The 25,553-nt window shown below is 43.5% G+C and overlaps 3 protein-coding genes across 4 annotated transcripts in view; 1 reads left to right on the forward strand and 2 right to left on the reverse strand.

Annotated features, from left to right (window-relative positions):
* DIP-epsilon (Dpr-interacting protein epsilon) overlaps window positions 1–10,637 on the reverse strand; it is a 62,170-nt gene extending 51,533 nt beyond the window's left edge. The window contains exons 1-2 of the mRNA XM_002051287.4: window positions 10,218–10,637; window positions 4,438–4,827 (exon numbers count right to left, since the gene is read on the reverse strand). Of these exons, the coding sequence (XP_002051323.2) occupies window positions 4,438–4,555 (118 nt within the window). The 5' untranslated portion in view covers window positions 4,556–4,827; window positions 10,218–10,637. The remainder of the gene's footprint in view (window positions 1–4,437; window positions 4,828–10,217) is intronic.
* A 1,750-nt stretch (window positions 10,638–12,387) lies between these two features.
* Window positions 12,388–15,849, forward strand: LOC6628014 (uncharacterized). 2 transcript variants are annotated; one of them, XM_070208816.1, is made up of 4 exons: window positions 12,388–12,815; window positions 12,880–13,082; window positions 13,667–13,864; window positions 13,923–15,849. In XM_070208816.1, exons 2-4 carry the CDS (start codon window positions 12,943–12,945, stop codon window positions 14,605–14,607), a joined length of 1,023 nt encoding a protein of 340 aa, XP_070064917.1. In that variant the 5' UTR covers window positions 12,388–12,815; window positions 12,880–12,942; the 3' UTR covers window positions 14,608–15,849. The 2 variants fall into 2 exon arrangements, with proteins under 2 accessions (XP_070064917.1, XP_002051318.1); XM_002051282.4 differs by having other exon boundaries at window positions 12,388–13,082.
* Window positions 15,765–25,074, reverse strand: Tig (Tiggrin). Its single transcript, XM_002051281.4, has 5 exons — window positions 24,903–25,074; window positions 23,835–24,112; window positions 19,824–23,119; window positions 16,364–19,423; window positions 15,765–16,107 (listed from the first exon to the last, which is right to left on the reverse strand). The coding sequence occupies exons 2-5, from the start codon at window positions 24,100–24,102 to the stop codon at window positions 16,051–16,053; spliced, it is 6,681 nt and encodes a 2,226-aa protein (XP_002051317.1). The 5' UTR covers window positions 24,103–24,112; window positions 24,903–25,074; the 3' UTR covers window positions 15,765–16,050.
* Window positions 25,075–25,553: the final 479 nt, after the last annotated feature.

Genomic DNA, 25,553 nt, shown 5'->3' on the forward strand with positions numbered 1-25,553 from the left:
TCTGTTCTTTTGAGCATGATCATCGGTTTCGATTATTATTCACCCTGGTAGTTTGAGTGCGATCACTAATTCGCTTGAGCGGGCCTTTTTGAATTGGGTAAATTTATTGCTTGAATTTTTTAATTTCCATAATTAAAAATATATATCACAATTATTAAAGAGAAAGCTTAATAATTTGATATTTATTCATATATACATTACAATTTTAATTAGATCTCGAAAATAAAATTTTCCATTCGTTTTATTATTAAACTTAATGTTGGAAATTGAAAGACGTTTATATGCGGTAATTATAAACGTGTATTTTAATGGTATGACATTTAATGTATTAAATATATTTAAACGTTGCTTTTTAGACGTGATAACTGCATTGGTAAATGTACATAGTCTTAATTAAAGAGCCCAGTTAACTGAGGCGGAAATAATCTCGTACTATTCACACTATTCAGCATATAACCCTAATGACCGACACACACAATATTCTCTCATTAAACTAGAGACTAATTGGCCAGCAGGATAAGAGGATAACACGCCCAAGAGATAAAATGCGCCACAAAACGAGCATCTTGCCATTGTCCCAGGCGGAGATTTGTCTGTGTGGAGCGCAAGTGGGGCGCAAAAACTCGAAATCCTTAACTGCTTGTGGCTGTCAACTAAATTTCATATGCAAATCCTTGGCTCTGACTATCGCTACCTGATAATCTACTTGATTTATGCGGCTGCACACTGGCCAACACTCGGAGACAGCCCATGGGCCTCTGCCACATGCGCAACGCTAATAATGCCCAACGCCTGTGGCATGCCGGGCACATCATTAATCTCGGCCCATGCGGGACATGTCCAACAAGCCCGACGCTGCCCAGATGGCACTTGGCTGTCCATTGGCGACAGCGACTGCGACTGCGGCTGCCACGTGGCTGACCTTCAGCATAATAATTCAATGTTAGTGCTGCCGACCGGGATTGTGGCCCAGCCAAAAGACACGTGCTAATTGCTAATCAGAGCAGATAAGGCAACGCCCTCCCAGCCATTAAACGATGATGTGTAGCGGAAGGCATTTTATTTTTATGGCCAGTCAGGCACTTGAGCGCTGTGCCGGGAGCCGCAGCAGAAGGGGCACTTCTTCTTTAAAGTGCCCAACCATTTGGATGCATTGCTTATCGCGTTCAGCTGTCGCTGTTGAGTGTTTTCATAATGGAAAGCACAGATTTCGCTGCCATCCCCATTTTGCTGGCTGCTGACAAATGATCTTTGCTTATGGAAATAACTCACATTGTCTGTCTGTGTGTGCGTGTGTGTGTGTGTGTGTGTGCGTGGGTGTCAAAATGCAGCTCCCTTCACCCGAACACTGTATGCTTTTGTTATAGTTATAACCACTTGACTTTTTCGAGGGCACTTCTTGCTCTGGGCTCTTTTCCAGTTTCATTTCTTTTCACATGTCAACAAAGCCATCAACACATTTCACACGCGCTTCTTTGTTTGAATGTCACATTACATAATGACACTTAACACATGGGCGCAAAATGGGGTGTGTGTGTGTGTGTGCGGGCCACGCCCAAACGCCTTTTTTTGGCTTCCTAACAAAGGAAAACATTTGAGAGGCAGCCTTGTCGTTGTCGTTGTTGTCGCCACTTAAATGCCAAATTAAGTGTAATTTTTATTGTGTTTACAGCGCCACAGCTACAACAACAACTACAACAGCAACAACAACAACTATAACAACAACGACTTTAACAGTTGACAAATTTGATTTTTCCTGACTGACTTTCCTGCTTCCTGTTCCCGCTGCTCGCTGGCAACATCCTGTTTGCTGTCATTAGTGTTTGTTGTCGTTGCCTTGTAATTGTTTATATAATTGTTATGCACATGTGTGCGACAGAGACGGGCTGAGCAGCCAAAAGTTAAAGAAGAAGAAGAAGACAGTAGTGTGAGACCAGCTGCCAAGGCTAACTCGTTTGGCTGCCACTTAATGGCTGCCTAGTTATGAAGGATACACTCAAAATGGGGGCTAATGCGAGCGTCAAACATTTGGCGAGATGGAATCAAAACGTTTTTATGAGCTCTCCTCAAGTTGGCCAAATGCCCCCCCCCCCCCCAACCCCCTCTCAAGTAGCAAGTGCACAGTTGGCTAATTGGCTTGACGAACAAGTAAGTATTTATGGCAAATCTTGTTAGCCCAATTGAAAGTAGGTAAAAAGTTTTTAACATATTTTCAACAAATCATGAAGCAATCGCTCGCTGACAAACAACGCTGATGATGAAACAAATTGCTGCCTGTTTTGATAAATTTGATTCGGAACCGGCAAGAAATGCTTTAAAATATATTTTCTGACTAATTTGTGCTTATGTTTGCCTAATTTCAAATCCACGAAGGAAAAATTGTAAGCATATAAAAAAATTACAGCTCTTGGGAAAAAATTGTTTAATTTGTAAATAATAATATTAACTAAAACAATCATAATAATAATAATTACAGCAATAATAAACATCATAATAAAAATAATCATAGCAGCAATAATAATAATAATAATAAAAATATGATTAAAAAAAATGATGCGCAATCACAAAGTCAAAGCCAAATTCCAATTGGCATGTGAAGTGCATTTACAGCAATTGCAATCGGACTCTAGTTGATAACTTTACATTTACAGGCACATCGAGCTGCACACCCACACATAAACACACACACACACACACACACACGCACATTTGAGGGGAACCACTTAAAAGTCATCAAAATCACATAACTAATTCATTAGGAATTTAGAGAAAAAAGTTTCTATGCTCATCGAAATGCCGCTGACCATATGCAAATGAACACACACACATACACATGCACACCCACAGACACGCCTGCACATTCGGCATGCAGTCAGTTTTTGTTGCCTATTTAGCGGCGCAAACATTTGGATTGTGAGGCCAAAAGTATGCAAGCACGCACACATACAAATTTCGCATGTCTGGCATGGATTTAAGTTAACCCCAGCATATCACTTGGCTTTGCCCAGCACACCAGCCGGGCCGCTTCTTGTTCGCCGCGGCACAAACACATTTGCTCATTAGCATTATTGCCAGGCTCCACTGTTTGTTTGTCTCTGACGGTTTCTTTCTGCCAGAATTTCATTAACGTTATTAATATTTTCATTGTTGAGCATTTAGCATGCCTTACAGCTCTCGGTCGCGTCCACTGGCACTGCGTCTGCATTATATATAGATATATACATAATATATAATTATATATGTGCCAAAGTAATAACTTGATTATGATGTTTGCTGACTTGGCTCATGTTTTTGTTGCTTATATATATATATTTTTTTTGTGTTTTACATTTTGCATGGCTTAATAATTGCTCATTTCAGCTGCAGCGGCCTTTTGTTTGTTTTGTGCCTTGTTGTTAACAATTATGAGGCCACTTAAATAAATTTTATTGCCGCCAGGCATTGTCCTGCCCGCCTACAAACAAATTGACAATTATTTCGCTCTTTGCCCGGGCCCAAATGACAAACGAGCCAGCCAGAAAGTTTTCCTACCATTTATTAGCTAGAAAGTTTTACGGGTGTGATTTTGATTTAGCTTCTGGCCAAATTCTGTTAGGTGGCAGCAGCAGCAGCACCACCAACAGCTACAGCTACAGCATTTGATGCCGGTCTAATGAAGTTTTCAATGGCCAAGCAGTTGACTTAAGTTTGCCTAACAAGCGTGCCGGAGAGCGTGTTGAAGAAGTGGCCAAAAGTTGGCATTTGAGTTATGATTGGTATATTTATCTTTAGTTACGTTTTAATAGTGAGCATCAACATAAAGTTATGGCTGATAATTTTAATTACTGCAATGGGGGAAACTAATGAATCTCAAATTAAACGCAAAGACCCATAAATATAATCGACTAGTGATTTCGCAACAACCTGAGGGACATTAAATAGATGAACGAGCGAAACCAACAGACCCATGGCTAGTTACGGACAAATTATGTATGCGGGCTGCCGAACCAGAAATTTCCCTTTCTAACCTTCTAATTATAATTACTGAAACTTTGCTAAGCCAAATGAATTAGTATTTCTCTAATCACCATTTATTACTGCATTAAAAGTTTATAAAACACGTATTTATAAAGTTAGCTCTTCTATGCGATTCTCATGAGTTCAGATAAGGCTTAGACGCATTTGTGCTTTAATGCTGTTGTTTATTTCATCTCTACAACTCTATCAAGTTTTATTTTTTGCAACGTGGTCAACTTTTTTGGTCTTGTGCCCCATTAATTAAGTTAGTTTCGCTCGCTTGACATCGATTAAAATGTTGCTGGTTTGTAATAATTGTAATACAATTATATAAATAATTAAACTCAATGCGCTGCCGGAAATATTATGAGGAATCCGGAGCTAAATTGTCTATCGGATTGTAATTATGTAATAAAATTAATATAAAATCGTCGGACTCACCATTGTTGACCGTGGAGCCGCCAACGCTGCCGACATTGCCATCGCTGCTCAGCGCCAGAGTTGTCAACGTCTCCAATATGAGCAGAGTTGCGACTATCGCGTAGAATTGATTCAACATGTTGCCAAGAAATTGTGAACACTGTGTCTTTCGGCCAATGTGTGTATAAATTATGCAGTAAATGGTCTTTAAACTTTTCAATTAGCACGCACTTTTTATCAATGCGTAAAGCACTTTTTATTACATGTACATGTATACGTTTTTTTTTATTTTTTTTTTTTGTATTTTTATTAATTGCAAGTTTTAAGCGCTCTGCAATTTATGCTTGGATTTATTTCAATGTTGGGCATTTCATTAATTTAACTTCTCTTCTTTTTTTTTATGAGTGTGTGCTGCAAATAGACGGAAAAAGAAATTATGAAATGTCATGGCATATTTGATCAATGGCGGACATAAATTTGCTATTAAATTAAAGGACACGCTCCAATTTGCTTAAATATTTGTGTACATTTAATACAGCGCCTAAAAGCTGTCTTTTCTGATTTATTTGCTACCCAAATACGCTGCTTTGTCCAAAGACAACAACAACAACAACAACAATGGCACAAAATGAGGTGGGGAAAATGAAAAAAAAAATCACTGCAAATTCTTGATTGAATTTCGCCTGACGTAAGCGGATTAAAAGGAAATTCTATGAAAAAAAACACACACACACAAATAATAATAATAAACCGAAGCATAAAACAAAAATAACGGTCTAGTCATAAAAACGCAGCAGACAAATGAAAAGCCGCGCGCTTCGCAGGGTCAAAGGGCACAGTCCAGCACCAGCTACACCCAAAAGGTCGCACCATGACCCAGACACTGTCCATTGCCTCAACATAGCTACCAGCTACTTCCGACACGTACTCACAGGCCAATTGCTGTAACTAAACTACGGACTCAGCACGTGCCTGACATCTAATGTTGAGTTTTGTACCGATTTCCAATTAACATGTATTAATTATTATCATATTTGTTCGCGAATCTGTCTACCATCAACATTGATTTACTTGGTTTTTATTTTTATTTTTTTTTTTGCCACAGGTGGCAGCTAATCAACTCGCCTGCTGATAAATGAAGCACCGTCTGCACATTATGAACTGCCCTTGACAACCCCTGGCCAATAACTCTTCCAGTTGTCCGGCACTTGGAAAGCGCTTAACAGCTCACCCCTTTGCAAATGCCATGACCATCATCATAAACATCATTATCATCATCATCAACGGCATCATCATCAAATCCCTCGTCGGCATCCCACAGTCCCTTGGCAACATCGTTTGCTCTGCCTCGCTTTTGCATATATGACAGGGGATGCTAAACGTAGCCCCAACACACTCACATATACCCTATTTTTGATGACATAATAATAATCCTTTTCAACCGCTGAAGAGGTGAAAAAGACCATATATGAAAGGGTAAGAAAATAATTAAATTAAATTGTAATAATTAAGAGGCAATTAGCAGGATACAAGCAGTGCTCGCGTACTAATTATATTAAATATAGAGGAAATAATACCATCGCATTTTTTTTTATATTTAGCAACGTTTACGGAAAAGACGGCAAGTGGAGAAGAAAATTTAATCTCGTGCGAGCTAAAATTAAATAAATATAAAACATATATAAACAAGGAATAATAAAAACTTAATGCTTTTTGGAGAGAGTAAAGTTGGAATATCCAAAAAAAAAGGAGATCAGTCAGTAGTGAAAATATGGTAAGTCCGTTGAAAACTTAAAATAAAGTTAAGCAAGCAAGCAAAAAAAAAAGCGGCACATTACAGTTTTTCAACTGTTTTTCATGCGGAAGGTGAATCGGAAATCCGTGCATCTCAAATTGAATATCGATAAGAAAAAAAAACACCAAAGTTCCGTTTAACAATCTTTCGCGCATATTCCACTTTCGAGCTTTCATATTTCAAATACCTTCTTAAGGCTCTAAAAGAAGCTGCCATAAGAAGAATAATTTCCAGGGTAACTGCTCGTCGAGCAGCATCTCGGGCATGCTTTCGATTTGACATTTTCTTTTAGTCTGTTCGTGTCATAAGCGCAAAGCAATTTGCTCCGTCAGCTGTAGCTCCGGATCTCGTCCTGCACTGCACCGCACTGCACTCGGGTCGACTTCACTATTTTGCCATTCAAGTTTTCGCTCTATCGCAATATGAATGCATTTCAATTAAAATGCTGGCGATGCTTTCTTAACAGCAGCTGTTGTGGTTTACTCGCAGCGTTTGTTTTGTTGTTGTTTTTTTTTTTTTTTTGTTTGTTTGGCTCTTGTTTGTTTTGTCTTTAGTCTAAGTTATTGAAATCAATTTGTGAGCTTAATTGAATTTCGGTGCGGTTTCAAGTCGCTGTGCTTAGAGCCCCCGTTCCCTTCCCCTCCACAGCCCGTTGTAATTTGCCTAAGAGTAGACAACATATGTGAGTGCAATAGCGAGATGCTTACACGTTTGACATGTCTATTAGCCGCCAGAGTGGGTGCACTATGCCCCGGCTACCTCGGCACTATGCATATTTAAAATACTTGTTCACAGCCCAACGATTTGGTACAAGGCAGTGCCACGCCCCGTTAAGCATGCGGCCCACATGCTGGCATGCAGCAGGCTTTTTGTATTATTGCCAAAAGTTATTATTCCATGGCATTCCGTGAATTTCGCTTTGTGTTGCATACTTTGCGGCTGGCTGAAAGTTGCACCAGTTTCTATCTGGTTGTTGTGTTTGTTGTTGCATATATTTTTTTTTTTGTATTTTGTATTTGCTTGAAGAACTTTAAGCGCGTGATTTTTGCAATTTGGCTAATAGCGAAAAGTCAACGCTGTGCCGTCGGCTTTGAATGGCCGCTGACAGTGAGTAATGGTAGAAAGAGACAGAGAGAGAGAGAGAGAGAGAGAGAGTGCAAAGCGAAGCGGCAGCATGCAGCGAGCGTAATGGGCACAGTATTTATCCTTCCCCCAACCACTTTCCTCTCCCCCCCCCCTCTCTCTCTCTCTCAAACGCTCTTCCAGTGAGCGCATTTAAATCAATATTAATAGCAATGTTTACGCCCCCGCAGGCTGGCCAAGAATGCAACTGCCACGCGGCAGCTTCAATTGAAGATTTACCTACTTTTGCCACTTTTTTTTTTTTTTTTATGCATATATATATCTTTTATTTTTCTTGTATTCTTTTGGCCAGGAAGCCAGCCAAGCAGTCGGCCGCGGAGCGTTGGGCGTTGCGTGTACAGAGCCCGCCTCCTGCCAAGTCCTGCATTCAGTCGCTTGTGCATAATAAATCAATTTACATTTTCTCTCGCCGCACGCAAAAATGAAATGCAAATAACGGCAACCGACCATGAACGATGCAGCATATACCGGAGTCTCAGCCCCAAGCAGTCGGTGCCTGCTGCGCCTCCGCCCAGCCGGAGCAGAGCAGAAGGCAAGGGCTAAGGAGCTGGCACCACTTTTCACCGCAGAGATTTACGCGCACTTAAATCACAGCCAACAGAATTGATCGCCATCAATGTACAGCAGCATTAAAAAATAAAACATGCCAGTACCGACTAGTGACACCTGCTCGACTAGGACATGCCCTGTACGCAGAGCTTGCTAACCATTTACTTCTCGGAAACAGATTCTTTAAAAGAATAAGAGCAGAAATAACATACTCTCAATATAACACGTGTCTGGCATAAACGCTCTCTTAACAGCTTACACCATGTTAATCATTTAACATTTACAGGGTATAGACTGCAACAGTTTTGCCAGGAAACTGCCGCGTTGGCTGGCGGCGCCGGCAGTTGGCCTTTTCGATGAAAGTCGAAGTGTTTGCACTTAATGTGACACTTAATGAGCATGAAATATGTTAAATACGAACAGTTGTTGTTATTGTCCTGTGAGCAGGAATCGAATATTATGCAAAATCGTTGATGTACACGAACAGTAGTTGCCCGGCCAGATCATGTCTCAATCATGCTGATTTCCACTGTATTGTAATTTGATTTTTTGATTAGCCTTGAAGCGAAGGGAAACCACATTAAACACAGCTAAATAGTTACATCAAATTGTGTCAGCCTGAAAGCAAAGCATGTCCTTCAATTACCTCTCATTTATAATATCAATTTGAGAATATTTTGCTTGCCAACTATACTAATAATTTGTCTATTTAATTTCCTGTGCGTTTCAGCAAATATTTTCAAAGTTTTCTTTTAACGTTCGATATAACTGCATTTTCGCAATGCGATTGCAATAATAGTTATTATAACTGCCATTAAACCACAATTGCAAAACATATGCACGCACACACACACGCACACACGCACACACACACAATTTAATAGCACTCAGCAAATGGAGCACTTAACGCCTTGGCTAGTCTAGTGTTAAATTTGCCACATTTGTTGGGGTAGAAGTTGGGATTAAGTTTTCAGGAATGCAGTGCTTGATTTTTCATGCGTAGAGTTTTGCAGATGTACTAAAACTTGCCAACGAGTTAAATACATCAGCATTGCCAAGGGGTAGCGGTGGAGGGGGATTGTGGGGGTGGGGCAGGGGGCTGCAACGGAAGCCGTGCCATAAACAACAAAACGAAGCCAAAACACAAAAGGCAACATTTTGCAGCGCTTTGGTGCTGCTGCACGCATTAATAAACAAAGCAGACAGCAAAAGTGTTTAATAACTCACTGTGGCAAACGGGGGAGTTGTCTATGTGTGTGTGTGTGTGTGTGTGTGTGTGTGTGGGTGGAGGGGTGGTGTGCTCTTAGTGGGCATGTGAGTGACCGAGCTGGCAGCTGCTTTCAGTCGGAATTACGAGTAATTCTACTTTGTTCTATGTTAATTTCCATCAATAGCATTGAGTCAATGAAAGATCATGGAATCTTAAAAATGGACTTAAACTAAACAAAAATATATCCTTTGCAAAATTCAAAACTCAAATCTCTATCCATCAATCTTTTAGGCCTCTTTTGAGTTATGAAATGTTAATCTAGTAGGATCATGCATAGTTTTAAGGACATTTTGCAGTGCTCGCACTGTAATTCAAACAACCTATCGCTTCAGTTCTTCGCTCTTGTATGTAAATGTGGATTGTCATTTTATTCACTAAAAAAGCTATGGCATCTGTTTTCCATAACATAAGTTGGCTAGATGGCTGTCCTTTCTCTGCGATGACTCCCCAGCAATCCAAAAAAAGATATTGTTTCTTGTTCAAATATTCAGCTATTCTTTTTCTATCTAAAAACCTATTTCCTATCTGAGTTGGACTCTAGTCCAATATTCTGGCTGGCAGAACTTGGTTCGATCGTATAGAATAGCTCGAGGCTTGGAAAGGTATGCTGGCTCCTCTTATATCTTCTCCTAAAGGCTTATCTTCAAAGCGAGATGGCTTTTGATATGGACGTACAATTAATCATGAGCATATGTTAACCATATAAATTCTAAATGCTAAGTCTAAAATTGATTTAATTTTTAACGATCACCTAAACATCTTCTAAAAAATTTCTTATATATTCCCCGTAACTCATAACTTTGAATAGCTAAACAATTTTATGATCTCATCTTTTAAACATAACGTAACTCTAAAATTTCTGATTTTCGAATAACTTTATCAAAAATTTTATTTAAAAATACAAAATTTGTTGCTTGTTTGTTTTTAATGTTGAGTCTTGACCCATGAACAGTATTAGGTTTTATTTTTAAAATTAGCATCCATAAAGCTAGTTCTTTCGATCTAGTTGCCTTAGATGGTATTTGTTTTGTCTTAATTACTCACCGTGTCAATGTTGAAGGGGTGGTGGGTGCAGCGGGGCAGATGCAGTCAATTTATAAATAAAACAACGAGACGACAACGCGACGCATTTTCATGTTTGTCGCTGATCTTTTTTGCATCATTTGCACAAGAACTTAATTAGGCAGACGCGATAGAGACGATAGAGGGCAGACACGCCGACGCCGGCACACACACACACACACACACGCACATTTATGGGCATAAATATAGATGCAGTAATTGCTTAAAATAACATAATGATTAATTGATAAGCAGCAGCTTGCACTAGCAATTATAATATTATGATAACAATTCTCGTTGCCCGCTGCAGATAAACAACAACAAACCAAACACGCTTCTAATAACAGAAGCGAAGCGTTCTGAGCAAAAGCGTCGAACACAGAACAACCGCGCACAACAACAGCCGATTTGGCACTGAAACGAAGCAACAAACGAACCCACAGCATCAGCATCAGCAGCAGCAGCAGCAGAAGCAGAAGCAGTAGCAGCATCAGCCGAAGCCGAAGCCGAAGTCGAAGCCGAGTACCGTTCATTACGAGACGAAATGCAGACAAAATCCGTCGTCGGTCTTCGTCGGTTCGGCAAAGTCATGTTATGGGGCGGCCCATCAAGGTACTTGGTCCCAATACAGTTTTAGAAAATCAGATTGGATAAGCAGATGGCATCGTGCTATGTGCTATATTATTCCATTTGATAGCCAATTCACTTATCATATATATACATATGTATATGTACGTACACACATACATATCAGAAAATATTATGGTCATAATAAGCTTAGAGAAAAGTAAATTGATTTGCGAACCCTTTAGAAACAAAAATTGTTATATTTAGTAATACATGTGAAATAAATTATTCAGTAAATGTGAACTTGTGGGTCTTAAAAATAAATAATAATTGCAATTTTTCTAGCTGTAGCTTCAATAAGCAATTGTTACAAATAGCTAGTGTATTTCATTGCTAAAGCATAATACAACTAAAATCTTAAATAGGAAATTTAACTAAGTTCTATAATAGTTAGCAGCCAGTAACAGCAATTAGCTAAGTTAAGCTAAATATTTAAATATGAGTGAGAAATCTTTAAATAAGAAAGTCGCTTTAGACAATTTATGTTTGATCAAATATGCATCTGAAATTTATTCAAAGTTTTAATGACACCAAACACATTCATAACACATGTGCTGACAACTTTAGTTGTTTCAAGTTTCAATAATGGAAACAAACATGCAACATTTTATGCAAGCGATCAAACTTTTCAAAAGAAGAAATTTCTACATGTGGACTAAATAAACCATCCGATCTATAAAGCAGACTTCCTCTATATATTTATGTCTGGCTTCTAACAGATGGCATTCGAAACTAAAACAAATATTGCGGTTGCAGTGCTTTAACATTTCAGTCTCTAGTTTTACATGCACTTGCTAGTTTTAAGAAATGTTGGCAGTTGTAAGGCGTACCAAATCTTAATGTACTTTGAAAGATTCATATCCTAAGCATAATGCTTGTGGGCGTGTTAGATGCATAAAAATGTTGATAGCAAGTCGAAATTTTATGATTCACATGTGTGAAAAATGTTAGTTTTTAAAAAGCAAGCACTTAAAAGGGGGTCTGCACATTAGGAATGAGTGGAAATTTATGTATATTTCTTATAAACATTACAAAAAACCATTTAGCTAGTTAGAACCGCCAGAACCAGTACTACACATTTGTGTGAATAAGTTAACAGTTATGCTGGTTTTACATTCCTGTTATGATAAAGTCTCTTACACTGTTCTGCTAACCTGATTACCCCAAGCAAACATAAGCGAACAGAGTAAATCACATTCAAGTTAAAGCAACAGCGCTATGTTAACTACTCACCCCTGGCAGTTATGTTAGGCCATTACTGTTATCAACCACAATGTTAAGACATGAGAATTTACCACTATTACCCCGAAAGCTATGAAGAAGCTTTAACAGCTCGGCTGCTAAGCTTTTAACTTTGCAAGCTCATTGACTCTGGACAGTTAACAGAGCTTTGGCACTTGACACATCCTTGTTGACTTCAGCAACTGACAGATGCAAAAGCAAACGGTAAAAACAACGAATGCCCGCGCCCAGCTGATTGTCAAAAGTTCAGCTACACCCCGCAGCCGTCAGCTGGGGCTACAACAGAAAGTTTCTGTCGCTGCGTCGCGACGGTTTCAGTTTACATACGAATGGAAGCCAGTAGAAACATGCGGTGCGTCACCAAGTGACGTCCACACTTGGTCAAAACAGTTACGCGCAACTCTGTGTGTGTGTGTGCGTGCGTGTTTGTTTGTTTCTGTGTGTGTGTGTGTGTGTGTGTGTGTGTGTGTGGAGTAGCATTGAAAAACGCGTTGGCCAGACAGTTGCCGAAAAAGAAAGGAGCAAGAGAAAAGCAGACAAAGGTCAAGGCTCACCTCAAGCAATGCAAGTGCAATACGCATAACAACAACCTGCAGGGAAACCCAAGAGCCAGACAAACTGAAAAGTTAAAAGTGGGTGCAACATGACGCCCGCTGCCAGTGAATTAAACCATACGCAACTAGAAGAAACTACAATAGCGTAAAATTTGAGGTGTGTCACAAGGAGCGAAAGCTAAAACATAACAAAAACTGTGGCATACCTTGCGGTCTTGCAGCAGCAGCAGCAGCAGCAGCACCAGCAGGAACAGCAGCAGGAGCAGCATCAGCTGCCCTGGAGCATGGGTTCATGCCTCAGCAGCTGCGTTGCCGCCACCGCCACCGCCACGAGCTCAGCCACAAACTCGACAGCCTCGTCGTCTTCCTCCTCGGTTAGCTCCACAAGCTGCGTTACGGCCGTTGCCAACAGCTGGCTTCTTTGGTAAGCTGCCCCCCCCCTCGACCCATTCACAGAGTGTATAGTGCAGTTAATTAAAAGTGCATTCTGTTTACTTTGTGGCACACAAAAGTATGCTATGTCACGGCAAATCCAATAAACGTGCTGCTGACTTGGCAATCAATAGAAGCCTAAAGGGGGCGGGTTGCCGCCCCCAGGGGGCCGTAATTAGCGCGATTCGTGTGTGCGCAATCCGTCATTAAACGACACGGTTTATGCCAGAGTCTTGGCTTTAAATTGCATTGGCAAACAACATTTGCGGACGCTGGCAACGGCGACCCGCGGCAGGGTCAACAGCCTAAAAGTATGCAACGCTTGAGTGCGTGCTGCCTGCCACAAACAATGCCCGGAAGGGGCTTCACTCGCCATATGCCTCTACATAAACAACACAAATGATTAGACTCGGCAGTGTGACACGCATTTTATACCCTTTTCAATATATATATTGGAATATATACATGATTGTCATACATATTAAGTGCATGTCACAAACTGACCGAGAAATGCCTACTATAGCCCAACAAAGAAGTGTAGAGTAGACCTAACAAATTGCATTGTTCCCCTTGCAGGCGTCGTCCCCGGGCGAGAGCCAGAGCTGAAGCTACAGATGAGCCGGAAGCGGAGCTGCTGTCGACCGCCAGTGAGCGCTGCCAGCGACGTGGCCTTGTCTATCGCATACTAAAGTACAAGCGGAAGCAGCAATGCCCACAATTTCTGGACAAATACTGGGAGCAACAGCCCAGCTATGCGAAGCTGCAGAACGACAGGTGAGCTGATGAGCGGCTCACCTTCTAAACCTTCTAAACCATCTGCAACATTTTCTAGTGCCCTGACGGATATACAGCTGCAAAATCTGGACGTGCACAAGCTGCTCAATGCCACAACGACGTCCAGCAAGGAGACGGAACTGCAAAGCTATGCACGCATGTCCAGTTCGCGAGCCAGCTCCTCGCTAGACCTGGAATGGGAGCACGAGTATTCACAGCTGCGGCAGTATCAGCAGCAACAGCAAAAGGAACAGCAGCCGCCGCAGGACACCCCCACCAGGGTGGCCTCGCAGCCGCGCTACGCTTCCTTGGACCAATTGACGACGGCAGCCTCGCTGGCCGCCAGCCATGGGCGGCATGCGGCGGCGGCACGTCAGGCGCGACTGGGCGGTCACCGTTATGGCGGCTCTTTTACGCGCACCTCCTGCTGCTCCTCGACGCAGAACTCCTGGTCACACATATCTACGCCCGAATCGCTCGAATGGGACACTGATGCGGAGCAGGAGCAGCAAAGGCAACTGCGCCAGGAGGACGACAATTTGGATGAGGAGACCCTAAAGCTGCTCCATCAAATTGAACAGCTCAAACACCATGTCCTGCAGGAGACTGGCGATGGCCTGAGCATGGGCGCTGTTGGCGTGGGCGTGGGCGTGGCTGTGGAGGAACTTAGCGAAGGCTTACAATTTCGTGCGTCACACTTTGGCGTAGCCAACGGCTCAGAATTGGAGGTGCATATTAGTTGATTTGTGGAACAGTGTATATAATGCGTTTAAGGCGTGTATAAATAATGTACAAGAGACCTACAAAGGACCTGTGAGGAATGTTTAGCTAAACATAAAATATAGAGGGCTGCTCCAAAGGGCACCATATAATAGAATTTTAAAGAATACAATTTTTAAAATATTATTTCTATATGTTTGGAAGGTTCACAATAAGAAACATTTATGAAATGTCTATGAAATGTCTATAAAGAAACCGTTTCTTCAGTCAGCCGAAGATTGAATACCCTTGCAGATGCATGAAAGATTAACAAGACTAAATGCTAATTTTAGTTGTTTACACTATCTATAGTAGCTATTCGATGCAGTACTTCGAAAAAGCAAAATCTTTTGCTTACTATATTAAATTATTTTAGTCTGATGCTACTAAGATTTACTAAACCTAATTTAATTGATTTACCTATGGCAAAATTAGCATCTATCGTGATACGATCTGACGGACAACGATTAGTGTTAAAAACATTTATGAAACTCCATTTCGACTATATCGACTACACTCTGTACGACTATTTGCAACAATTAAGTTATCATGTTCTCTGCAAGGGTATGATGAGTACAAGTTTATTCTTCTCCCTATACGAAATGTCTATGAAAAAGATTAAGTTACCTGTAAGATTTGTATTAGTGCTATGCAAGAGTTGGTACAACATGAAAGAATCTCAAACAAAAGTGCCTCGCGAACATGCACTTTCTTTTCCCAACCCCCCGCGCAGGAAATACCCTATACGCAAACTATGTTAACTCTGATAAAAGCATATCGCTACAAGGATTTGAGATACAAAGAATTTACTATGCGGCAATTCCATAGTTAAATGCACTCTTTTATTATGTTATGAGATATATTTACTATATTTATGATTATATTGTACTCTGATGCAGCCTACTAACAACAAATAGATATATTTACTAAATGCAGCAATATTTATGATTATATTGTACACTGATAACAACAAATACCCACGCACCTTATGCTACACAAATTTTAATGCCTTTTGAGAAACAAAGAACCTACTATATGGCAATTGTTCGTTATGTTTTTAGATATTTATGCTTAATGCAGTTGATGAATCAGACGAATATGATTATGCGTAAAAGTACAGTAGTGCACATTAAATGCAAAATTATATTTTCAAAGTTTATTAGGGCAAATGCAAACAAAATACAAAGGTACGTCCTTATAGAGCGAGTATTACACATGTATGTAAATGTATATTTAGTAGTGGTTGCGGTTCAACTGTCACCGGCAAAAATCTTTTCCTTTAAAGACTAAACTAAACTGATTAAAGAAACGTTTGTAGAAAATGTATATCCACATTTGTGATTCGTTTTTGTTTTTGTTTTTTTTTTTTTTTTGGGCTCGTTTCGGTTGGTTTTGATGCACTTAAGTCTTTATGGCAGAATCGAGTTCTAACCGAAAATGCCGGTTATCTTATTTTTAAATTTGTCGAACGTGCTGGGCAGCGGCTGCAATTGAAGATGAGAATTTTTATATATCGTTGCAGCATTGATTCTAGTTCAAAATCTCTGAAACTCATAGATTTCGAATTAAGGAACCCCAAACTTAATTTCGAACATCCTAAATTAAAGTTAAACAACATTTGGGAATAATTTGAATATTTCCATTAACTAAAAAAAACCAATTGGAAAAAACCCCCAACAAATTTGAATTGTCAAAAAAAAACATTTTTGAGAGTTTAATACCATATTTAATTTAGCTTACCGTTGTTTCAGCTGGCTTCGCCTGCTGCAGCTGACCGTAGTTGGAGCCATAGCTGTGGCCATAGCCGGTGCCAGTTAGGTCCTCGACCTGCTGCTGTCCCAAATCTTGTGTATCGTCCAGCAATTGCTGCTGCTGTTGGCCAGCATTGCCGTCCAGTTTATAGTTGGCATTCCAGTCAGTTTCCTCCTGTTGCTGTTGCTGTCCGCCATCCACTTGATCGTCCGTCCAGCCCAGATCGACCTGCTGCTGCTGGCCCAGATCCTCGAGCTGGACTTGCTGCTGGGATGCAGGCTCCTCGCCCGCCGCACGGCTCCATTTACCCAATTTGGCGCTGGCCGTGGCCGATGAGCCACTCGGTCCGCCGCTGGCTGCAGCCGAGGCGCTGCCAACGGGCAGATCGAACGTGTAATCCGTGCGACGATATTCATAGCCTGCATTGGCGCCGCCTTGTGCACCGCCACGTTGATAGGGCAACGGTGCCGGTGTGGACACTAAAGATATGGGCAATGGCAGAGGCGCCTTGGTTTCACCCTCCAAACCGGGCTCATCGTCCTCGTTATATGAGTCCTCATAGACATGCGGTGGCTGGTCACCGCGATCCTTGGAGAAAACTGGCTTCTGCACTGCCGTGGAATTGGTGGTGCCCTGATCGATCACATAGCCACCATTGCCGGCGGGCAGATCGATCAGTCCCTGACTTAGCAGATATAGAGTGCGACGCCAAATGCTTAGCTCCTGGCCGTACTTGCTGTACTTGCTCTGGAGCTTCTGCAGGCGCCAGTGCTGCTTGTTCTCCCAGCTCTGTGCCTCGGACTCTGCCAACAGCTTGCGGTGATTCAAATAGGTCAGATAATGCAGCTCGTCGTCGCGGAACTGCTGCAGTTCGGTCAAAGTCATGCCATAGTAGCGAGCCACGGCCGCGATGCGTTCGAATTCCTTGAGCTGCCAGGCCTTGAGTTCGTGCAAAGATATCAAGTATTGCTGAGCAAATCTTTGCAGCTTCTCCTCGTCCTGACGCTGCCAGTCGCGCAACTGGCGCAGTGTCATGTTCTGTGTGCCAATGAAGTCGTAGAGACGGTCCCGCTCCTTTTGCTGCCAGGAGGTGAGCACATTGAGGCGACGCTGCTCGAGCAGCTGCTCCTTGGCCATGTTGCCCACATGTATGCGCTGCACGGGCGCCAGCTGATGCAGGCCCACACCATAGAGACGCGCCAGCTCATTCTGATAGTTGTTGTCCAGTGAGATGAGCTCCAACAGCTCCTGATCGGTTATGATTACACTGGAGCCAATTTGGCGCAAACGCTGACGCTCCTGCTCCTTCCAGTCGCTGCCCACAACTTGGCTGTCGACAATGAGGCCCATGTCAGCCAGACGCTGCAGCTTCTCTTTAATAAAGACGCGCAGCTCCTCGACTGTCACACGGTACTGCGGTGCCAGTATGGAAACATCGCGCAGCAACAGCTGCTCCAATGCATTGCGATTGATGGGATGACGCACGACGGTCTGGTAAATGCGTTCCAATTCCTTCGTTTGCCACGGCAAGCCGAAGCCTCGCTCAATTTTACGCAAATCTAACAGACGTTTCAGTTCGTTCTTGTACCAAAGCTTTAGCTCCTCAATGGTTATTTGATACTGACGCACCACGTCCAGCAAATGCTTCTGGTCATTAAATAGCTTCAATTGCAGCTCCTCGATGCTCCACTTTTGGCGCCGGCGCAGCTGTTGATTGATCAGATCCTGTATATACTGCTGCTCCTTCAGCTGCCATTCCTCGACAGTCAGCGAGCCCGTGATGAGACCCTCGTTGGCCAGCTGCCTGGCCGATTCCTGCAGCCACAGATGGATATCCTCGACGGTAATGTGATATTGCTGTGCCAGCCGCTCATAGCTGGGCTGATTGCGTACCAAATACAGCTGGAACTCCTGCCAGGACATGGGCTTCAGATGGGTTTCGCTGCGCAGGCGTGCGGCCAAATATTCCTTCCACGGCTGCGATTCGCTTTGCTGATCCGAAATGTTCACAATCTCCTCGTAGCGAAAATTATCCTGCGGCTTCTCAATGACACCAATCAGCGAGAGTCTCGCCGTCTCCTTTTGCACCCACTGCTCCACCTGCTCCACAGTCAGATGATAGTCATTGGCAATGCCATTAAGGCGTGACTTGTCGCGCTTCAGGAAGTCCAAGAACTCCTGATAGGTGGTCGAATCCTGCTGCTGCTTGAGCCAATTGTTGAAGCCGTTGCTAATCTGCTTCTGCCATTGGGTTTGCTGCTCGAATTGCACAAGACCCGAGCTCTGCAGACGGCGCAATTCGTCGTGCAGCCAATTGTCGACTTGTTCAATGCTCACATGATTCGTTTGCGAGAGGCTTTCCAGGCGATCGTGATCCTTGCGCAGCTCGCGCTCCACATCCTCATAGTTCAAATCCTGCTGATGCTTCAGCAGTAACTCAATGAGACGCTCCTGTTCGGCGATCTGCCATTTGCTCAAGTTCTCCACCTTAGCATTGCCCGTGGTCTTCAGATTGATCAGCTGTTGTCGCAGCCACTGCTCAATCTCCTCCACATTGACCGAGTACTGATTGCCCAGCTTTTGCAAGCGTTCGCGCTCCTTTTGCAGCTCCAATTCGAACTCCACATAGCTGATGTGCGTTTGCTCCTTGAGGAGATTCTGCAGACGCTCCAGCTCCGATACTTGCCAGGCGCTGAGCGTCTTCAGTGATGTCTCTGTATTGCCTCTGAGACGTTTCAGCTCCGATATCATCCATTCCTCAATCTGTTCCACATTCAGACGATACTGATCCGCCAGCTGATTGAGATGTGCACGATCGGCCAGCAGCTTTTGCTCGTACTCCGCCGTGGACAGGCCATTCTTATATTCGGCAATCAGGGACTTAATGTAATCACGTTCCACCAGCTGCCACGTCTGCAGCTGTTCAATCTCGAATTGTCCCTTTTTCTGCAAGTCCTCAATAACCTGCTTGATGTACGCTTCAATTTCCATAAGGCTCACATGATGCTGATCTGCCAACTTGAGCAGGAAGTGTCGATCGTTTTGTACCTGTGATAAGCAGAGAGAGAGAAATCGTAATTATATTCATTTAAGTTTCATGCACAAAGCGTCTTGGCAATTTCCGCCCCAAGTCAACGTTTCGTTTTGTTTTATTTTTAACAGCACACAATTAAAATGCATTTATGTTCCGAATTTTTATCATCTTTGGTTTGAAAATAGCATCAAGAAAATTATGCTCCCCCAATTTTAATTTCAATAATTTAAAAATAGAACCAACAAATGTGTTAAATGACTTCGTTTCTCCCGATTTGCCTATTTTCATATCATAAAGTAAATTAAATTCAATGACTCAAAGATTAATTTAAATCTGATCAACTAATAGACTATTTAGATTTAGAAGGAATTCTTAGCTTGCTTCGCTTACAAATAAAATATTGCGTATACGCACCTTGGACTCAAACTGTTCCATGGTAATGTTGGACTGTGACTGGAGCAGGGACAGAATGCGCTGCTGCTCGGCCCGCTGCCAGGCTGTCAGCTGCTCAATGTTGAGCTTGCCCTGCTGCTTGAGGCGCTCAATCTCGGATTGCACCCAGCGTTCGATTTCCTCGACAGAGGTGTGATACTGGAAGGCCATGGTTTGCATGTGCTCACGATCGTTGCGCAGCTCAGCTTGCAGATCCTCGGCGCTCCATTGCTTGTTCTGCTTGATCAGCGTCTCCAGGCGCTCGCGTTCGGCCAGCTGCCAGGCGGTTAGATTGTCAATCTGCAGCTTGCCCTCGTCGCGCATGCGTGCCAGCTCCTGTTTCATCCAGCTTTCGATCTCCTCCACCTGTACGCTGTACTGACGCGCCAGTTTCTCCAGCAGTTCGCGATCTTGACGCAAACGCGCCTCGAGCTGTTCCGTGGACTTGTACTGCTGCTGGGCCAGGTTCTTCAGATGAAGACGCTCGACTTCTTGCCAGTTGGTCAGCTTCTCGCTGGGCTTAAGCAGGCCCATGCCAATGAAGCGTTGCTCCTCCTTCTTGACAAACTGTTCGATTTCCTCGATCTGCACATTGTGCTGCATGGCCAGACTTTGCAGGCGCGCCCGATCCTCGAGCAGCCATTTGTGGAACTCCTCCACAGTGTAGTCACGCTCCTGCACCATGTTGGTCAGATTGCCGCGCCATTCCAGTTGCCAATTCTTCAGGCGCTGCATCTCGATGAGACCCTCGCTCTGAAGTTTCTGGATTTGCTGTTTAATCCATTGTTCGATCTCCTCGACGCGCACCTGGTTCTGCTGGGCCAGGCTGTACAGATGCGTCTGATCCTTGCCAATCTTAGTCTCCAGCTCCTCAATGGACAAATCATTCTTGTTGATCAGATCGAGCAGACGCTGTCGTTCAATCTTCTGCCAGTTGTTCAGCTGAGTCTCCATGTGCAGTTGTCCCTCACGCTGCAGACGCTCGCCCTCCGCCTGGATCCATTGCTCAATCTCGGATACCTGCACGTTGTAGGTCTTGGATAGATCATTCAGGCGAGCACGATCAGCAAGTAGTTTCCGTTCGAACTCGTCTATGGAATATTTGTTCTGCTGCACCAGTTTGGAGATTTGCTGACGCTCGGCCACCTGCCAATCCTTTAATGCCTCAGCCTTGAGGAGACCCTCGCTTTGCAGGCGCAATAGCTCCTTCTTCAGCCAATCCTGTATATCCTCAACACGGATCTGATACGTGTTGGCCAAGTCGAAGAAGTGCGATTGATCGTTCTTAATCTTTGCCTCCAGCTGCTCCACAGTCAGCGAGTTGTGCTGCACCAGAGACTGAAGTCTCTCGCGCTCGCGCTGCTGCCACAGGGCCAGCTGCTGCTCCACCTCCTTGAGCAGACCCTCGGATTGGAATTTCTTGAGCTCGCTCTTGATCCACGCTTCAATCTCCTCCACGCGCACCTTATATGTGCGAGCAAACTGCTCCAAGCGTGCACGATCATTGATAATCGAGTTCTGGAACTCTTCAATCGTCAACTGGTTCTGTCCAATGATGTTGCGCAGCTGCGCGCTGACGCCAATCTGCCAATCCTTGATGTGACTCTCCAGTTGCTGCGCACCTACCAGCTGCAGGCGCTGCAGCTCCTCGCGTTGCCATCTCTCCAACTCATCGACACCCACGCGATATTTGGCCGCCAGATTCTGGACGTAGCTGCGATCCTGGGCCATTTGTTGCTGCAGCTCGGTCAGGCTGCCGCGATGCTGCTTCAGCATGGCCTCCAGGCGAGCGCGCTCCGAGCTTTGCCATGCGCTTATTCTGGTGACCTGCTCGTTTTGCTCCTTGATCAGATCTCCGATGCGTGCGACCTCGCCGCGCAGCCACTGTGTCTGGCTCTGCATGTCGCCCTGATATTTGATCGACAGATCCTTCAGACGCTGCTGATCCGTCAGTATAGAGTTCTGCAGCTGGGCGATTGTGGCATTGTGCTGACGTATGAGCTCATCTAGGCGCTGCTGCTCCTGGGCATTGTCCACAACCAGCGAGCCGGAGTCGTGTATTGACACTTGGTTGGATATCTGGGGTACTTGCGGACTGAGCGAATCGTTAACCTTATTGAAGTGAACATAGAGACGCTGCAGTTCCTGACGCTGCCACTGCTGCAGTTGCTCTTGCGAGACGCCATTCTTCAGGGCCAGCTGTCGCAGCTTGGCGCTGTTCTCTCGCTGCCAACGATCAAAGTCCTGCGAGGTGAAGCTATTCTGGTGTATGAGCCAATCGAGACGACCGCGCTCCTGACGCTGCCAGGCGCTGGCATCCTGAACCTGTGCCTGATACTGACCCAACAGCGCCTGATAACGCGCCAGCTCACGGCGATGGAACTCCAACAGAACAGGTAAAGTCGTATGATAGCGATGCGCCACGGCTAACAGGCGATCCTCGTGCTGATGCTGCCAATCCTCCAAGCGTTGCGGCGAGGTAAGATACCAGAAGAAGTGCTCACGCTCCTCGCGCTTCCATTGCTCATCGCGCGGCACCGACGATTGGCCAAAGGGACGCGAATTATCGTAGACCAACTGACCGTCCTCCCAGCGCTGCTGCGACTCGGAGCCATCCACAGAGCTGGTGCCATCGGCATGCGTGGTTATGGTCTTATTGAAGCGCCTAACTGTGATCGTTGAACTCGAGCCGGGCGAACTCACCTGGCTAAACGATGGCACCGCACTCAATTGACTGTATGACGGAGAACCTCTGCCAGCATCGAGGCTAACCACCGATCTGTAACCGACCACCGACGGCTCCATGCGCTGTCCAATCCAGTCCTGCAGCGAGGACGACTGACGAGTCAACGTGGTGCTGCTGCTGCTGCTGGCGGGCAGAGAGATCGAGCTCTGGCCATAGTGGCCATGGGTCAGCTGGGAGGCTGCATTGCTGCCATAGCTATTCGTCAACTTGGAGGCCTCTGTGCAGTTGCGATGCACCACATAGGTCTTGCCATCGATTACCTTCACCTCGGCCGGATACGCATAGTTCTTGACCTCATCAAAGCCCGTTAAGTCAACGGGATGAAACGGATTCAGATCCACGGTCTGCTGTACACCACCCGTGGCATAGTTCTCCAGCACCTCGGCCGCCTTGGCATCGAAGAACGCCGGCTGTGCAATGTTGTTATAGCTAATAAGTCCCTGGCGCATATCATTCACCAGCTGCTGGCTGATCTGCAGACAGAGAGCGTCCAGCTCGCTGGCACTCTTGCCACTTAATTGCAGTATATTAGCTGGAAGAAAAATACAATTACAACATAAGTTAGATGGTAAATCTATGGGTATAAACAGGAACAGGAACAGGAACTATTTAACTTTCAAATCTGCTCTTCTCTGTAATTTTCCTGCTTTTTTTTTCTGCTGATATAGAAATCTTTTAAAGAATCACATTGTGTCAGGGACACCAATATAATGATGTCACTTTTTTTTGAGACTCGAATGGCGAAAATAATCTTTAAAAATTAAACTCATATAATATTCAACATGCTACTGGCTTTTCCCAAATTAATTACGTTATCTCTGAGCATTAATAATTATGTCTACGTAAACCGATTAAGGTATATTATGTTGACCTCTTAGTTGAATTAGGCGCAGTGAATAAATCTACTAATCTTTTCTTTTAATGACATTTTTTTCTTTTTTTTTTTTGGGATCGCTAGTTTCTTTTATCAGTGTTTCACAACAAGTAGAATTTCTTTTGCCTAGTTTTTGTGTGTTTTTATATGAATCAATGAACCTAAGACCATAAATTACCTCTAAGAATGTATTCTATAAATGCCACTTCCGGTTGTCAGTTATATTATAAAATATATTAATCTTCAACTATCTCAGCTTTGTATTAGACTTTAATCAATGTTGTCGAGCAAATGATTGAAGCCCAAAACTAACCAGATATAGCTACATTTTGATGCTTGGACAATTCCCAATTGGGAACAGACGCCAACTTACCGCTCCAAGCCAGCGAATGTCCCAAGCCATTGCTGCCGCCCGTGGACATGGCATTGTATTCCTGCGTCAGTCGATTGGCCAACTCGCGTACCTCATTCAAATGACTGTAGGCCCAGCTGTTTAGCTGGGATGGCGCCTGCAGCAACGCCTGCGATTGTCCGCCGCCGAACGATGAGGAGGAGCTAGTTCTAAAGCTGGATCTGTAGCTGCTGTAGCCTTGGCAACTCGCGATTGCCAAGAGCAGCGCATACACGCCCAGAGCTTGCATTCTGGGCTAGCTGGAAAATCAGAAAGAAAACTGTGTCATTCATAAATAGTAAATGTGTTAATGATTAAATGTGAGAGTATATACTTGTGTTACGCAGTCGGCTCCAGCCGAAAAGCTCTACTTAAATTCAAAAGTTTTCTATATTTTCGGTGCTACGAGGTGCCTTGGGCGATAAGCAGAGCTCGAATCTAGTTCAGTCCGTATAGCCAGGGATTATCACCCAGCTGAGGGGCACCAAAGGTTAGCTAGCCGATAATTTTAATGTTACTTAGCATACAGTTTTTTTTTGTTTTTTTTTTTTTTAAATCAACTCGCTGTAGTCTTTTGGCTGCTGCATATTTGAATAATTATTTAATATAAGTATTTCATAAATTTTTGTTTTGTTTTTTTGACACCAAGTTGGGTTTAATTTTTCATCCGGTACTTAACGATGTGTTCTTGTTGATAAGTCCTCAATGCTTACGTGGTAATTTTGGTTTTTTTTTTTTAACACATTCTTTAAATGAAATTAAACAAATATGGTTTGTCCGTATATAGATTTGTTCTGCAACAGCATTGGCCCATAAATCAACAGCTTTGCTAGCTTTGATAGACAAACAATGCTCCATTTGGGTCACATATAAACATTTCGAACTGCATTTTTTTTTTTTTATTTATTTCTGGAACAACTAATTTTGGGGCTAGAGCGCAGGCGGCGGCTATTTTTGGCTGCTGTTCGCAGTGCGATAGACAAATAAAACTGCAATTCTGAGTTGTTTTTTTTTTTTATACTTATATATACATCTATTTTTTGTACTCACTCTCACTTGTGTTCACACGTTGAGCGCTGTAATTGCGCTCTATTGTTTGTATCTGAACTGATTAGAGTTCGCAGGATCTTTCACTTTCACTATCACCGCCTTTACCGTTACTTATTCCACCGTACCACCCTATTCCAAAACGTTGCGCTGCGTTGCGCTGCCGAACAGCAACTGGCAGCCGAGCGTCTAGCGTGTAGCTTTTATTAGAAAATCTTTGAGAGATGCCGTAAAAGAGCGCAATGTTGTTATCAATTGTACCAACCCGTTGAATGGCTGCTGAGTATTTTGGAAAAACAAATGCTAACAGCTAATAATCAAACTAACATCGTATGGGACGTCATAGTTCAAAGGCAAAAAGAAACAAAAAAAAAACTTGTATGTGATCTTCTAATGAGCTCATTTGCCATATCATATGTGAGTCACAAGCCGGTAGCTCTGGCCGATTTGATTTTGTTTACACCCAATGACAATAGATCAAAAATAAATGATTTTATTGCGAATTCAAATATGCATATGATCTCATATAAGCTCCTGAGTTGCCGCAGAGCGTTCGTTACATGACAGCGACATGCACATTTTTCTGATGGATGTTGCGGGAGGCGCGTCATTTGCGTGGGGGTCAGAAGCTGTTGGGGTATTTAAAAGTGATTC

Source organism: Drosophila virilis, chromosome 4 (genome assembly GCF_030788295.1).
Source record: "Drosophila virilis strain 15010-1051.87 chromosome 4, Dvir_AGI_RSII-ME, whole genome shotgun sequence".
Classification (NCBI taxonomy): domain Eukaryota; kingdom Metazoa; phylum Arthropoda; class Insecta; order Diptera; family Drosophilidae; genus Drosophila; species Drosophila virilis.